Below are 16,645 nucleotides of genomic sequence, written 5' to 3' on the forward strand. Positions count from 1 at the left end.
GGCAGAGCAGTGGAGGTTGTTTATCTTGGCTTTGGCAAGGCTTTTGATGCTGCCTCCCATAACATCCCCCTGGACTTGTTGATGAAGTACAAATTAGGCTAATGGACTGACAAGTGGCTGAGCTGCCAGGGTCTGAAGGTTGGGACCAGCCGCGTGAAGTCCAGGTGACTAGTGATGAGGCCAGTCACTGGTGGTGTACTCCAGGGTGAGTACTGGGGCCACTACTGTGTAACATCTTCATTAACGACCTGGAGGACGGGACAGAGCGCACCCTCAGCAAGTTTGCAGATGATACGAGCCAGGAGGAGTGGCTGGTACACCGGAGTGTTGTGCCACCATTCAGAGAGCTCTCGACAGGCTGGAGAGCTGGACCAACTGCAATCGCATGTTTGTCAAAGGGAAGTACAAAATCCTGCTCCTGGGGAGGACTGATCCCATGCATCAGTGCACGCTGGAGAGGCCAACGAGCTGGGAAGCAGCAAAGGCCATGAGGGTCCTGGTGGAGAAAAGGTTGAACACGGGCCACCAATGTGCCCTTGTGGCAAAGAAGGCTACCAGCCTGCTGGGCTGCTTTAGGAAGAGCATTCCCAGCAGCCCAGGGGAGGTGATCCTTCTCCCCACTCAGCCCTGGTGAGGTCACACCTGGAGTGCTGGGTCCAGTTCTGGGCTCTCCAGTACAAGAGAGACATGGACATACCAGAGCAGTCCAGCAAAGCACCACAAAGATGATGAAGGGACTGGAGCATTTGCAATATGAGGAGGCCAAGAGAGCTGGAATTGTTCAGCCTGGAGAAGGCTCTGGGAGGATCTTAGCAATGTGTATGGATACTTGATGGGAGAGAGTTTACAAGGAAATGGAGCCAGACTCTTCTCAGTGGGGTCCAGTGACAGAACACAAATTGAAATACAGGAAATTCCACTTAAACGTAAGAGAGAACTTGTTTTGCTGTGAAGGTGATTGCACACCCAAGCAGGTTGCCCCAAGAGGCTGTGGAGTTTCTTTCCTTGGAGATATTAAAAACCTGACGGGCCATGGTCCTGCGCAACCTGCTCTAGTGGACACCACTTTGAGCAGGGGGGCTGGACTGGACCGTCTCCAGAGATGCCTTCCAACCTCAACTCCTCTGTCCTGCTGTGAACTGTATAGCAGTGAAAGCCACTTTCCTCAGGCTGTGTGCAAGGCTGGTCCCTCACCTGCACAAACAGGCTATTGACGTAGGAGTCCTCTTAACTAAGAGGCAGCAGATAGTAAGAACAACGTAAAAATGGGAAACTGAACCGTTAGAGGCCAATTGGGCACGTGCAAAGCTGTAACTGGTGCTGTGTCCTAGTGTACGTTGTGATTGAGAAGGCACATGGCCAGCCCATCCTCCTGCGTGCAGACCCCACAGAACTAGTCAGGTTTTGCCCATCATATTATAAGAACACCACCCAAACTGTCAAAGATCAGATTGGAGGTCTGTCTATTCTTCTGCCTGACAGTGGCCAGCAGCAGCTGCTTACGGAAAGAGCACAAGCAATAAAGCACTCGGTGTGACTTCGCTAGCACACTCTCCCAGTTCCTATCAACCTGCAATTCAGGAACTTCTTATTCAAGACTTTGTAGCCATATCAGTTTTCAGTAGTTCTCGACGAACTGTTCTTCCATGATTTTTTTTAAAGCAGTTTGCATTCTTTCGCAGTGACCTATACAGATTAATTGTACACAATATATAAAAAGTATTTTTATTTTAAATATTGCTTGATATCCTCACTGGATACACTGTGTCTTGTACTGTGAGAAATACCAGTAAATGTACCCTTTTCACATCACTCACCATTTATAAGATATACCATGCAACACCCTTTTCAAACTGGAGAGTCTGTAGTAATCCTACCACAGGCAGCTTCCTTTAATTAGTCAAATTTGATCAAGAGTGACTTGTCAGGGCTATTCCAAGGACTTTTCTGTCAATATAGCAATGCTGAGTGTACACAAAAGCCACTTGCACACAATGGGCAGAGAAAGGCAAGCATGGAAGATTTGAAATGCAAGCAAGGAAGATTTATGTATCATGGATTACTTCGGGAATACTTCCAGGCACCTTGAATCACCACTGGAAAAAATCACTTGCATCAAAGCAGGATGAGCCAGGAAGAATGTACAGCACAAGAATCTTGTGGAACTCTATGCTGATTTTGCTATAGCAAAAACATATACTATCAGCACAAGGAGCATAAAGACAAATGTCATTGGATCCTTTGCTGGTATGGGGACCCAGCTTACCAGCTGCTACTGTGTACCATTAACCTGTATATATGCAACCTGAATTCCCACAAGAAGCTGGGCAATTAGAAAACAACATTTGAATGCAAATCTGGGATTCTGAAAACAAGAGTCCTCAGTGTACAGGAAACTACCTGTGTTAAAATCCCTCTCTCATTCTGAGGCTGCACACATCAGGGGGCAAGGATTTGGCAAATTTTGTATGGCAGCATCTTGAGAGACATGAGCAGCTTTTTAAACATTTCCAGGGTGCCTGCGTTTCAGTTTTTGAACAAACAAGCAGATGTGTCTGATCAGCCTTTCCAAAGCTCCTCTCCTCCCACCACTGCTGTTGGAAAGCAGCCCCTCATTCCTGATTGCCTTCTTCCATATTTTACTTATCTAAAAACACCAAATGAAATCAAGCATGTTAAACAGCCAGAATTTTATCATGCAAAATAGAAAGCTCTGCAAAAACTTCAGACTGGGGAAAATATAATTTGGATAATTGAAATTGGAAAAAGGATCTGAAATGCTTAAAAAAAAAAGTTAAAAAAAAAAATCGGCAGCAGGGAGATAGTGTACAGTTACTGGTAACAACTGAAGTCTTAGGGAGTGTAGGGAATATTTCAGTCTTTCAGAGCAAGTACTGCTTAAGGCCACAGCAGGCGAGCCTGAGCTGGTGACACCACAGCCGAGGTAAATGCTGGAACACCAAGCAAGAGGCCAGCACACAGACTAAGAGAAGGTTCCTCGGTGCCCAAATGCAGGAGCTGTGCTCTTAATCACAGCAACTGTATCCGGGGCATTCCTAGTCCCTGATTTGGTTTCCAAGAATTAAATGTTTTTCCCAGACTCCAGCACTCCAGACTAATAGGACTGGGATGGGAGCATAGCTCATCACCAAGCCTGGAGGATCACAGTCTTCCTCAGCAGGACAGATCTGGAGAAGAGGCTCCTGCCTTCGAGCTGCCTGTCTGTCCTGACAGAGATGTAAAACTTTTGCAGCCCAACTCGGAAAGTTGCAGCTGCCGCAAGTGGAGGCAGTGGCCTGCCAGCAGCAGCTGGTGTGCTGGCTTCTTTGCCTCTGACCTTGCCGGTGGACCTGTAGGTTTGTCCATCTTCCTGACAGCCCCAGACAGCCATCTGCTGGGCAACTGCATCATAAACCAACCTACAACAGCACTTAAAACCAGGATGATTATGCTTCAGTTCTTCCTACCTTCCTGCGAGATTAGGAGCTTAACAGGATGCATTTGACAGGGCAGCTGGAATAGGCAGCTTTTAAGCATCAGTGTCTGGAATTTTAAGAAAGAAGACACACATCTGTCTCCCCCAAGAAGTGTCAGTATTTCTCAAACACCTAAGTAAAACGGAAGGAAAAAAATCCAGCTTTGTAACACTTCTTAAAGCTGAAAGTTGCTTCTAGGCATCACAGCCCCAGCACAGAAATCAGAAAGGTGGCCAGAGCAGCTAGGGAACCAAAGTAGTACAGGATAGCATTTGGTGGTTAGGCAGCACAGAGCCATTAAAAGCAGACCTAGTCCTCTTGAAACTAGTTTGGATTCAGCCTCAGTAAACTTAGAATTGTGTTTAAAACCATTTGAGAGGTCAACGTCCTTTAATCATCACTTCTCTGAACCAGTATTAACTCAGTGTTCGTGCTTTGAGTATTTCATTCACCCATAGCTGCAGTGACTTGGAGAAGCAGGAGCAGCAGCAGGTTCCTAAGCAGCAAGGAATGGGAAAGGTCCAGGGTGGGTAAGGCAGCAGCGAGAACATGGAGGCAGCTCCAGCTCCAAGCGACTGAGATTTTCCCATGCCAGGGGCTACCCTGTCGGTTTCACACCCCCACCCTGTAAAACACAAGAGGTTGACTCTGGGGAAGGCAGGTTCCCTTCTGGTCCTTCCAAAGAATTGGGAAGGAAAGTGGGATTCAAGGTTTCTGCAACAGCACTGGATGGAAAGTTTTCAGGGCTGACCCTGCCTGCACAAAGGCAAGGTAAAGACTCTGGCCTTATGGTACAGGCCAACAGACCACACCAGACAAACTCCCAGCCTCCTTTCCTGTGGACCATCAGGCCAGATGCTTTCCCTAAACTCCGCTATATCTGTGTCCAGGCCTCTCCCTGGAAAACAAAATACTTTCCACAGCAAGATGTGTTATTTAGTGTCTGACTTTATAGTTAGAAAGTTGCATCCGCAACACAGCACCTAACAGGACTTGTATGACAAACATGTGAAGTGCGAACACTCATTTCCATGGCTCATGTCAGAAATCCAGAAGCTAAAAGGCAAGGGGTTAACAATTAAAGACAGCACGGCACAACTTATTTCCCAGTCACATCTCAGAAGTAAGAATTGGAAACTTTTGCAAAACCAACCATGCATGGCCATGCAAAAAATAAATGAACCAAAGCACACACTCTAGCCAAGCAGCAGCTAGCTTTATTGAGTTCCAATTACACTGCATCAAACCCAAAAGAAATTAAAGTTGCTTTTTGCTTCTTAGCATTAGTCATTTCTCAAATGAAAACGTGATTATGTTTAAGAACATTAAGAGAAAACCAAGGAACAGGAGCAAGAATAATGTTAGACAAGACTGCAGAGCCAGTGTCCCCTTCATGTATCCTCCTCCTGTCTGAGAAATTGAGTTCTTGGAAGTGCTGTTAAACTCTCTCAGGTCATTGTCAGGGATTGAATCCCAGGACACAACATTTGATGAATCAAATATATCGTGGGTTGCTATGAACCGTCCTGTACGTTTGAAATCACATTTGGGCTATTGTCAGCGGTATAGAAAGGGATTTCAGAGAAAAGTTCAGGTTGATCAAACACCTTTCCCCACTGGCTGCCTCAGTAAAGCTTACTACAAACATTAAGCATAATTAATTTTCCCTCCTAGTTCCACAGAAAAGATCAGCGTGCAAGATCTGATATAGTATCTGTAATACCCCTCAAACCACTGAAGCATAGCTCTGGCCTCCCCTGCTTAGTTCTGTGTTCACTGCATTACATGCATATAAGGTTAAAACCACTGTCAACATAGAAATAGCCAGAACTAAAAACATACAGGAGATGAGAATGCTATCTGACATTGCTTGTAGATACTAGTATGTGCAGCTGCTAACTTATGCCCTGAGAGTTAAGTACAGACTGCCAAACAATTATTTTAAGGAAGTTTTTCAGCATTAATAGCTACATGTTTCTTCAGTAAATAAAGAATTACATTTTTAAAAGTGTCCCCTTCTTCCATGAGGAAGTACTTAAGGTAGTGTGTGTAATAGTGACAGCTGTCTGTTAGCAGCAATACTGCTGTGGTACATTGGCTCAGAAGACGGGTATATCACCTCTAACTCAACTCTTCATCAACTCTGTTTCAGAGCTACATTTCTGAACGGCACATAGCACCACCTAAAGAATGTGAAGAAGGCAAAAAGGTATTAGGCAAGCAATCATTCCTGAAACTTCAAGTGATCATTCATTTATTCCTTTGAGGCAGACTTGCACTCTCTTCCTTCTCCTCTTTAATTTCCAAAGACTTCCTAGTCTTCACAGACCTGGTGCAATCCAGTTAAGAAACTTCATAGCAACTTCAAAACCAAGAAAACATGCCTGGAAAAGAGAGAACATACAGAACAAGTAAGGATTCTAAAAATCTATTCCAAACAAGGTTTTTGAAATGCAGCACTATAAACACCTGATGTGGCTGATGTGGAAGGAGGAAGAGAACAAAAAAAAGTCTTGGACCAGAGGCAAGAATTCTAATATATCCCTCCCTTCTGCCAAAAGGCAGAACTTCTACTCTGTTAGCCAGTCCAAAACTTATCCACACATTTCTGTCTTCCACTGGTGGATGTACAATCAGTAGAGAAAGACTATCAGAGAAAGCCAACAAAGGGCTTTCATGCAAAGCTTCGAAGGAAGGTTTACTTGGTGTTCCTCCTAGATTAAGGTACATTTTTAGAATCTGGACACCAACAGCCAAAAGTACCTGCAGTGACAAGAATGTTACTGAAATGGTACAACAGTAAGCAGCCAGCCATCTCCTCTACTCACTGCAAACATTCACTGTGAGCGGCCAGGTCCCCGAAACCCATCTGGAATCGCAATCTACTTACCGCGTTAGCAGGGAATGCCCTGATCATTACAGCTGTGAAGCCCTTGTACAAAGATGCAACACCTTCCTCTCTGATAAGTTCTCTCAGCACATCTCTAAAGCCATTTGGGTATTTTCCTGGAGGAGCTGAAAGGGACACAAAACACATTAGCTAAGATGTGGGGCAGTCACAAGTGCTGAAGGATGTGGCATATGTAACATGTAATATGGATTTTCAGCAGGTTCATATTGCTATACCATCTAGGTGACACCAGAATCCAAGCATTGATTAAGCTACATTGTGACAACATATGCTTGGGAAAATTATCTATTACAGTCAAAAGCAAGCAAACAAAAAAGACACCTTACTAAAGACTCAGGAAACAGAAGGTAGGTGCTCACCATCACCACAAAGAATTTACATCATCAAGTCATTGGGGGGCAGGGAGAAAGGAGAATAACTTTTGTCAGGGTTGGAAGCCTGAGCTGTTACTTGCACTGCTGATCACAGCTCTCCCAAAAGCTGCAATTAGGAGATAGGAAGGTCAGATATCAAAATTAATGAAGCTGGTTTATAAGAAACAGAAAGTGATCTTATCACATGCCCCAGCCAAGAACAGCAACAGACTTCAAGTGCAAAGCACAGGCTATTTTAATGCTGATGTTACACAGATTTGCTGAGGTGTTTTAAAAACATTATTCTATTCAAAGAACAAGTTCTTCCTTCTCCTGACACTTCTCTGGAAAGTACTGCCTCTGCCAGCCCTCTGAACAAGTACTCCACAAACCAACCCAGTTAAACAGAACCACCATTAACCCACATCATCTATACAGCAGCATTGAGGATTGGCTCAGCGGAACAAGGATGCAAAGCTGTAATGTATTTCACACTCAGCCCTTGGTATGATATCAAAAAACCACAGTACCCATTATTCAGAGAAAAAGAAAAGAAGTTTCCCGCACTAGATTATCATGATCCATGACTCAAGAAAAATGGTTACCATCTAGCGGAGAGGTAAGTCCACAGACAGACACTATGGGGATCCTTAACAAAAGTATGCCTTGACTAGGACTGCCGGAGAAACCAATGAAAAACCTGTCAAACTTCACTGAAGTGCAAGGCCTGGGGCCATCCTCACTATAATTAGGCCACAGATACTTAAGAGCAGAGCTGCTATTCTAAAAACAATGCTCTCAGCAAGGCATGCCCAGTTCCTATGAATTTCAGTTAGCACAGGCTACAATTTATACAACTATGTCTGAAGTGAAATAACAAAATCTCTCAAAGAATTACATTCGTAGTAAAATAGCCATGACAAACAGCTCTATTATTATGACTTCTATGCTTAGGTTTCAAAGCAGGTATCTCAAATTGGGATCATTATATTAGCAGGGAGGCAGAAACAGAGAAGCGCAGCCTGATTTGCCAAAAATTTGTGAGGAAACGAACTAAAAAGCTAGGAACACACTTGGGTTTTTCATGTACTTGTCTCAAGCAGTGCATCTGCTATCACTGCCCAGCCCATTCCCAGGAGGACTGCACTGAGTGTGGCTGTGATAAGTTGGGATGCAACTCACCAGTCTGGAAACGGGATTTCAGCACGTCTGGTGGAATGGCAACTGCCCAGTTGAAGATCCCAGCCAGGCCCCCAGCAAAGAGGATCCTAGGCACACTGAGGTCACTCACACTGTGGCAGGATTGGGGTGGGAGGAAAAAGAAAAAAGAAAAGAAAAAAAAAAAGTAAAAACTCATCTGCTTTGACTAAGGTGACAACCAAAGAGGCAGCCTGGCTGACAGCCACAAGGCAGCACAATGCTGCAGTACAGAGAGAGTGCAGTATCTGAGCAAGATTTCCAAGAATCAGTGCCCTGTGGGCAAAATGTACTAACTCTACCCTAAAGGTTCAAACCTTTTCATTCAGCAGCACACACACAGATGCTCTGGGGGGAAAAAAAAAAAACCACAAACAAATAAAAAAACCAAAAAACCCCAACAACAAAAACTCCCAGCTCTGTGCACACACAGGTGTGAAAGTGAAGAGACCTACTTTAAGTATTCCTTTCTTGGCTTCTAAAATCCAAGGCTACAATCAGAGAAAAACTCAGAATACTATTTTAATTGTCAGTTAACCCCAGACCAAAACAGCTCAACTCACAAGACAAGCCACTTTGTTTTTTTTAAATTTGTTTCAATGATACTGCTCTAAATCTCTTCGTAACTGAAGAGATTAATCAGCAGTGTCTGGGAATTCCAGAAAATGATGATTGTGAGATTTTACTAACCTCTTTCCCTCAGGGGTCAGAATGTTCTTCAGCCATTCGTACGTCATGAAGTACATTCCACTGGCTGGGACATCTAGTGGGTAAACAACAAAGACTGTGAGTAGTGGGAAACAAAATGAAGCCTAGAGGCACAGCAGCCACATGCCAGGTCAGCAACACCACTAAGTACATCCAGATTCCTTTTCTGAACCTCCTCTACAAACAAAATAAAATCTTCTGTTGCTCTAGACAGAAGAGCCTCAACTTTCCCAGGGACAGCAGGTGCTAAAGGCAAGAATTGGGAAAATATCTGTTCTCGAGCGCTTCTGTCAGCAGCCTTTCAAATCAGACTGTAATCTGCCTGCTAGCTGTTAATGATGAGACAGCTCTAAGCTTTCTTAATTGCTGCACAGCAGATCAGAGCAGTTCAGGAACTTCAAGAGTTTTGCACACTATTTGCTCTAATAATTCTATTTTGGGGTGGGTTTTTTTTTCAGTTGATGGGTTTTGCTTGTTTTTTTTTTTTAAGGTACTCCTGCAGCCCATTCTTATCTCATGCCTAAACTGGAGAACCAGCCTCTGGCTAGGGACACTGCCAGAGTTACATTGCTAGCTGCTGTGCTTCTATGAGAAGCAGAGGATAGAACTAATTCCTAAACCGAGATATCAAAATACAGAAATTTCAGCTTATCCTTGGAAAACATCACCCCAGTACAGGGAACAATCTAATGCTTTTCAAAGAAGAAAGTACCGAAACATGTACAGGATTCAGTGTCTGGCAAAATTACTTTGTTGTTGTTGTTGTTGCTGTGAGAGGGGTCATGACATCCCAGTCCAAAATAACCCACACTCAAGCAGGTAGAAAGCATAACTGCTGCAATCACATCTTTTAAAGCAGTCAGCATTATACAGCAACAGTCACAATCCTTCTCCCAATGAAGAAAAAAAAAAAAAAAAAAAAAGCTCACTTCTGTATTTTTCTTTTCTCTCTGCTCCCCTCCTGAAGTCTCTTATTCTTCTTGGCTTCTCAGATCTTAATCACTTCCTATAGTTCTCTGATCCTTGTCATCTAATCTCTCCCTCACTGAGAATCTCATGTTTATTTCTCAGTCCCTTTGAGGCATTGGAGTAGCCCTGCAGACTGCAAATAAAGGGTGACACAGCATCTCCAATTGGCTAAAGGGACAGTAAGATCCATGATACTATGTCAGGCTTCTTATCTTAAAGTACCCCACACAGAAGAAGTATCAGAACATCTCCATCAGTTACCTCTCATGAGGGTGAGTACTGTTCCCTTGTACACGCCACGAATCCCAGCCTCGCGGTACAGCTGTTTTGCACAGTCCAAAGGGCCACTGTATTTAGTTTCACCTGTAGCTGCCTGGATCTGGAGGATTAAAGTGAAGGTTTCTGGCTGGTGAACAATCATTCAGCTAATAGTTAGAAAGCCACGTGCATGTTTCCAGAAAGGAAGGAGCACATACTCATTCCACAGGCACTCTTGCATATGAAACCTCTGTGTCACTTCCTCAAACAGCCCTCTCCCATTCAAGCTGAGGATAGGTTTACTGTTCCATGCAGTGGCTAGATTGTCCCTTATTTTTTCCCAGTCTAAGTGTGAAAAAACTGAAGTCAGTTAGGTAATTCTACACTTGAACTGACAAAAAGTAGCCTTCAAATAGTTTAGCGAAATTCAAACAATTTGTATATAAAATCTTCCATGATAATGTCATGTCTGTTAGAACTAACATGTGACCACCCATCACCATATTAACACAGTTCAACATTGCCTGAAATAAGCAAAGCTTCCCACCTCTGCTAAAGATGGTATTTTAATTTGTTCAGGTTTATATTTTCCAACAATACTTTAAAAACCTTGGAGGAGGTGTAGAGCTAACAGTCACCCAAACATTAGAAAACTATTTTGTGTTATTTTGAAATGCATTCCTTAGTTATGTATTGGGAACCTGTCAAGGTAACAGAAAATCTTTACACTAGAAAGAGTCCTTACGATCTCGTAGGTTTGCATTTTTTTAGAAAAAGTTTCATTCTGAAAAACTGGACTTTTCCATACTTTGAAGTGGACTGAGGCATCCACTGATGCCTCATATAATGCCACATAGTATAAGGCTTGTGCTCTGTAAAATGAATAGAGCAATGAATGCCGTATGTACTTATACTGTCATGGTGAGTTTGTATAATGCTTCTTCGTGACACAGTTGCATTAAACAACAGTTGTCTTAGTCCTGTCAAAAAACAGAACAGAGTAAATACGCTAACCAAAGAAGTTCCTGGTACGGAAAAAAAAGACCCCTAAAATTAAATGGCCATCACCACCATCCAATGCCTTACCTGCAAAAGGCACTTGATTCTCTCTCCTGGAGCCATGATTACTGTTGTGAACACTCCCGACAACATGCCAGCAGCAAACAGCTGAGGATATCTGCCCCGAGGAAACAGAAGAGACCCTAACACAACACAGTACATAGGAAACAAAGGGCAGAAAGACCCCTGTATCACCAGATTACCCTGCTCCGCACAAGGCTAGCAGTAGAACTGGAAATGCATCCACTGCTTTTGATCAGCACATAAGTGCCTCATCAATGTGTAATTAGAGCTAAGCATTTAAGATCTCTAGGATTCAAAGCCCTGGTTCCCACAGCAACCATAACTCAGCTTTTCACATCCACTGCATTTGCTAATATTCCTTGTACTTGCATTTTTTGCTACAGCATTCCCCATTGATTTTTATACTCAACAGTCTCTTCCTCCTCCAGTCTCCCACACTTTTCTCAGTGACCCCAGCTTCCATGCATATTCCTGTTTGTGCAAGCAGAAGCCTTCTTTCTTTAACCTCTCAGTCCCTCACTCTTTCAGCCTCTGCCATCGTCGAGTCTGTTCTACCAACCTGCCATCATCCCACACATTCTGCACTCGCTTTCATGTGGCAAAGTCTCCATGACAGAAATCCCTTTAACAGACCGAGTTTCTCCAGCCAAATTTATTTTTACATCCAACATCCTGCTACATTCTCTAGTAAGATGACCTAATATCTCAATTTAATTAAATTTCACACCTCCCACTTCTCTCCACTTGCCCGAGAGATGGCATTCTATTCAGGTTTTCCAATTCTGACACCTTTCATTACTCTTAAATTCTCATTAAATCTTCCAGACCATTCAGACCTCCCTCACCACTCCACATGCACCTCCTGCTCAAACTAAGCTTTCAGTTTGCTAACTCACTTTGGGATTATTCATCCCCAGAAAAGATAGAACAGGGTCCCCAAGTTTCTCTCCATCTCCTTCCTTCCAAAACTTCCCTTAAAAATCAACACAGGGAACCACTGCCATCCTGCCTGCCTCTGGATCCATAACCATGGTGCTAAGAGTCTGAGCTTTCTTTTGGGGCCTCACATCCCATGCACACTGTATCTTACTGTGTAAAGTCTGCACCTAAGGTACAGCACAGCTGGGCACAATGACTGTTCCACCATCTATTTGCTGACCTTCATTCTTTCTCTCCTGCTGCTCTGCTTGGGAGGAGTTCTGCATAAAGACTCAAAAAACTACGTTACCCTGCTCTAGCTTGCTCCTTAACACTTCCCTTTGGCATGATGTGTATAAAACACAAGGCACTGAGGTGATAAGGCTGCTGGAAATAAGCCCACAGCCCATTTGTTTCCTTGTATTCTCCACTCCTTGTTGTTCCCTTGGTCTTACCCTTCAGCTTTGTCTGCATGAGGACACTACTGTGGTAAACTGCAGGGTAAGCTAGCAGTGCCCCAGCATCTCGGCACTGCCTCCCTCTGAGCAACCGAAGCAGACAAAGCTTGCCCCATGTCACAGCAGTGGCTACTGCTGTACAGCCAGATGCACTCACACCACCCGGGAGGTCCCTGCACAGGCAAGGCTCCAACAGAAACCACACCTCCCCAACCACCACGGCTGGCTCAACACAATGGACTGCTGCTTTCTGACAGAGCTCCTACGTATTGCACAAATACTAGAATAAAATGTTCCTAAGCTACAGTTCTGTTCCTGTAGAGCAATAAATCACAACTCAGCAAAGAAGTTAAGGGAGTACTTTATGGGTCAGGGGCTTTCTTCATGCATAAGTTAGCTTGTAGAAAGCCACACAAAGTTTTCTTAGCTTCCCATCTCTCTTCCAGAAGGTTAGACATGCCTGAAAGGGGGGTTGCTCATAAACACCTCTTTTCAGAAATTAATAATAAAAAAGTTCTATGGCTATTATTATATCCTAATGTAAGGACACAGGAAGAGTCACAGCTAACAGAAAAGAGAATCAGGACCATGAACGTTGTCAAGACTGCTTGACCATGAATTTATTTCTTCTACAGCTTCTGTTAATAGTGAGACTGTTGGCAGGCAATCATTATATAATTTGCATTGTACTCATCTAAAACGGAATTGTTCCTTAATGGCTCTTTCATGCGTAGAAAGGGAATTGCATAGCACCTGCCCACATGCTGTCTGTTTTTAGCCTGTGCTTTCAGTCCCACGCTTCCAGAAGCATTAAAACACACGAGTGTTTTATTTTTTAGAACTGTATTTATAACCTAGGAGAAGAGACAAATTTACACCACAACTCAATGTGCGACAATACAGCAGGCTGCAAGAGCCTTAGGGTGCCTTTCCCAACTGTCTGATTAACTTAAAAACTCACGTCAAAACGTCATCAGGTTTCCTCTGTTGGAGTCTTTTTCCCAAGCCAAATCCAAAGAAGCACACAGCAAACATGGGTGTCACTCCAATAATAGGAGCTGCCATTCCTCTATATAAGCCTCGGACTCCCTGCAAGAAACGTTATCACAAGAATTACTTGGTTTTACATAGACTTTGCACATATTTCAACTTACTGAGAATCAAAAGGCTACAATACAAGACAGTATCAGTCAGACAGTCAAATTAATCAGAGGAATAACAGGGTCTATCATTCATTTGCAATTATGCATGTTTAGATGAGGCTCAGGGCCTGCTGCAGAGGAAAGCTATCCTTCCTGGAGAACACTGGCACCACTTACACCCTTCTGTTCCAAAACTGTTCATCCTGTACTTACCTCTCAAGTATGAGGAAGTTAAAAGCCACCTGAATAGTAGTCCTAAAAGGTTATGACAAAAGTCTTCTCTCTCAGATACATACAAAAATGCACATGTGCTTTATTAATAAGTCATCAGATGCAGTAGTGTAAAATCCTGACACTAAGCCTGAGAAGGCTGAATTGAATTCACTCTTTAGACAAAGGAAGAGCCAGGGAGACTAACGTGAACTACTTCACTCCCCACACGAAGTTAGTTTGGAACAAATTCAAGAGCAAATTATTTCTTCTTTCCTTCCCTAAGTCAAAACGTTTTTACCATATAACTTTAAGCTCCTGATGTTTCCCTTCAGACTACGCACATGGAAAAATTCTAATGTAGACTCCAGCAGTAGCATTTATTTCATTTATCTTGCCTTTGAACTGAACTTTTTCTAATAAAAAGGAGAGTTATCTTTCTAGATAAAGGCTAGATGCACAAATTAAATATTTGCTGGTCTGTCTGCCCCCTCCTCCCCCCACCAAATAAATCAGTGTATCTCAGTATGTGTCTGTACACTTACAGGCACAACTGACTGTAATGAAATTGTATCTGGCTGACAAAGATCAGATACTCCTGCTCAACCTTCCCATGAGCAGTGGGAAACAAAAGGCCTTGGCAGAGAGGTTTAATAGCTTTCCTTATAGAAACTGATGAGTATTGAGTAGGAGTAGAGAGGCAGCATTACTTTTGAACTTCACATCACAAGGCTATTATTATGGTTCAGCTCTGACGTCCGTGCTTCAGCAGGGGTGTTAAAAACCGCAAGGGATTCAGAGCCAGTGAAGTGTTTCAGCGCTTTGTGGGAGAGACTAGGGAAGCAAGATTTACTTTGGTTATATAACAACCTGTTAATACCATAATGAAAGTAGATTTCAGATATGAGGCAGATCTTTCATTTCACAGGGAGTTACCTAACAAGATCCAGTGGTACTTCAGACTAGTAAACAAACAGTTGGGCCTTACAGCCATTGTTTCCAAATGGTAAATAGCTGCTGGGAAAACTTACGAAGCAGAAAACTGGATTCTATGCCACTTAAAGTCTTTAAACCAAGGCTGTGTCCCTTTCTAAAAACAAAATAGACTATAGTTCAATCACATGGTATGGCTGATTCAGGAGTGAAAACCACTGTCCACCTTCTGAAGGAGATTGAACAAAACTACTATAATTGACCCTCTGTTCTCAAAAAGAAAAGAAAAAGAAAAAAAAATCTATTAATTAATGCTCCTCTGCCTTCTCATAGATGGCATAACACGTTATAGAAGAAAGTAAAAGTACTGCTTGTATCAACAAAAGTCATTACCTATTTTAGGATTTACAGAGACAACTCCAAATACCAAAGACAGCAAGATTCCACCGACTACAACAACAAAGCCAGCAAACAACTGCCAACATTCACTCCAGTCTATAACTTCAGATATTAATATCATGCTATTTTGAACCAAAAGCATTTCTTAACAAAACAGAGACACATGCACCTGGCACATGTGGATGCTAAGTACTCCCCAAGTTTTGTAATCTGCTTAAGAATTTTAATTAGAATCAATTCAACTGATAACCCAAGAACTGTATACTCTCCGAGGGGCGACATTCCCACACAATTCCATTCCTGCGATGTACAGGAACAACTGATGTTTTTGGCAGGCGTCGCAGATGACATGCCAACGCAGTACCTCTCCAACAAGAGTCTTTCTGAAGCAGTCAAAGGTCCCAGAATAGAGCGGAGGCTGACCAGGCTGTGGCTTAGGCTGGGTTTGCAGTCTGACCTAGTAAGACGGGATAGGAAAACATTATTTTGTTAAATATTACTGTCTAAACTTTGATTCAGAGAACATCTCTGTATGACTATTATGGAGTAAGTTTTGCGACCGGACTTTATGATATTGGTAGAGAGCTTAACATCATTTTGGCCCTTTACAGAAGGGAAGGGATTGAATGTTGATGTATTTAACTAATTGCTGGGATGACGTCAGGATAACAACCCCACCTCAACACCCGAGAACTAATGCCGTCCCACTGCCCAGTTCCTCACACACTCGGTGTGTGGGAGTACGCTCCTTCTGGACCCTCATTTATTACACACACACACCCCGGCTCACTCCCGGCCTCCCCGGGAGGGGCGCTGGGGGCCCCCGCCGCAGCACGGGGCTCGCGGGAGTAGCTCGGGCTCTCAACTCCTTCCAGCGCCGGGAAAGACCGGCCCGATTTTTCTCGTTTTTACCATAAACCGGCTGCTGACGGGACCCGACGGCCGGCAGGGGGCGCCCCGCCGCGCGGACGGCCCGCCCCGCGAGGCACGCCGGGACGCCAAGTCCCGCCTCCCCCGCGGTGCACGCCGGGACCTGTAGTCTTCCCCCACCCCGGGAAGCGTTGCCGTTCCCCGCGCAGTGCCCGCCGGGAAGCGTAGTCCCCATCCCCCGGCTGCCCCGGACCGCAGAGCGCCGGGCCCCGGCCGCCTCGCCGTCGTACGCGGCGGCCTCACCTTGATGGTGTCCAGCGGGTGCCCGACGAACACCAGGCAGACGCCGCCGAAGCCGCCGGCGAAGAAGTTCTTCACGGGGCTGATGGGCTGCGGCTGCTCCGCCATGGCGGCAGCGGCGGGTGAAGACCGGGTCCGGGCCGCTGCGTCCCCGCCGAGCCAGTGCCGCCCCCTCCGCCCCGCGACCTTTACCCCAGTGCCGGGCCGCGCGGCACGCCGGGATACTGGGGGAGGTGAGCGCGGGGCAGGCCGGGATAGCGGCGGCCCTTTGCCTGCGGCGGTGCGGGGGTGGCGGGTTCCTTCCCCGCCGCGGTGCCGGGCACTGTCATCGAGCGGTAGCACCGGCCGAGGCCGGGCCGCTGGCCCGCCAGCGTCTCCCGAGGGTGCTGAGCCGGCACCTCGGGCGGCCCCGCGCCGCTGGCCCGGCCCCGACCACCTCCCCCCGCCCGCCGCAGTGGTT

General features: G+C 44.8%; 1 protein-coding gene across 1 annotated transcript; it reads right to left on the reverse strand.

The window, feature by feature from the left end:
• Positions 1–4,676: 4,676 nt before the first annotated feature.
• SLC25A20 (solute carrier family 25 member 20) lies at positions 4,677–16,582 on the reverse strand. The gene is made up of 9 exons (XM_069812041.1): positions 16,189–16,582; positions 15,380–15,472; positions 13,293–13,420; positions 10,959–11,049; positions 9,876–9,993; positions 8,628–8,700; positions 7,923–8,032; positions 6,367–6,491; positions 4,677–5,860 (listed from the first exon to the last, which is right to left on the reverse strand). Exons 1-9 carry the CDS (start codon positions 16,291–16,293, stop codon positions 5,798–5,800), a joined length of 906 nt encoding a protein of 301 aa, XP_069668142.1. The 5' UTR covers positions 16,294–16,582; the 3' UTR covers positions 4,677–5,797.
• Positions 16,583–16,645: the final 63 nt, after the last annotated feature.

Source organism: Haliaeetus albicilla, chromosome 24 (genome assembly GCF_947461875.1).
Source record: "Haliaeetus albicilla chromosome 24, bHalAlb1.1, whole genome shotgun sequence".
Lineage (NCBI taxonomy): Eukaryota > Metazoa > Chordata > Aves > Accipitriformes > Accipitridae > Haliaeetus > Haliaeetus albicilla.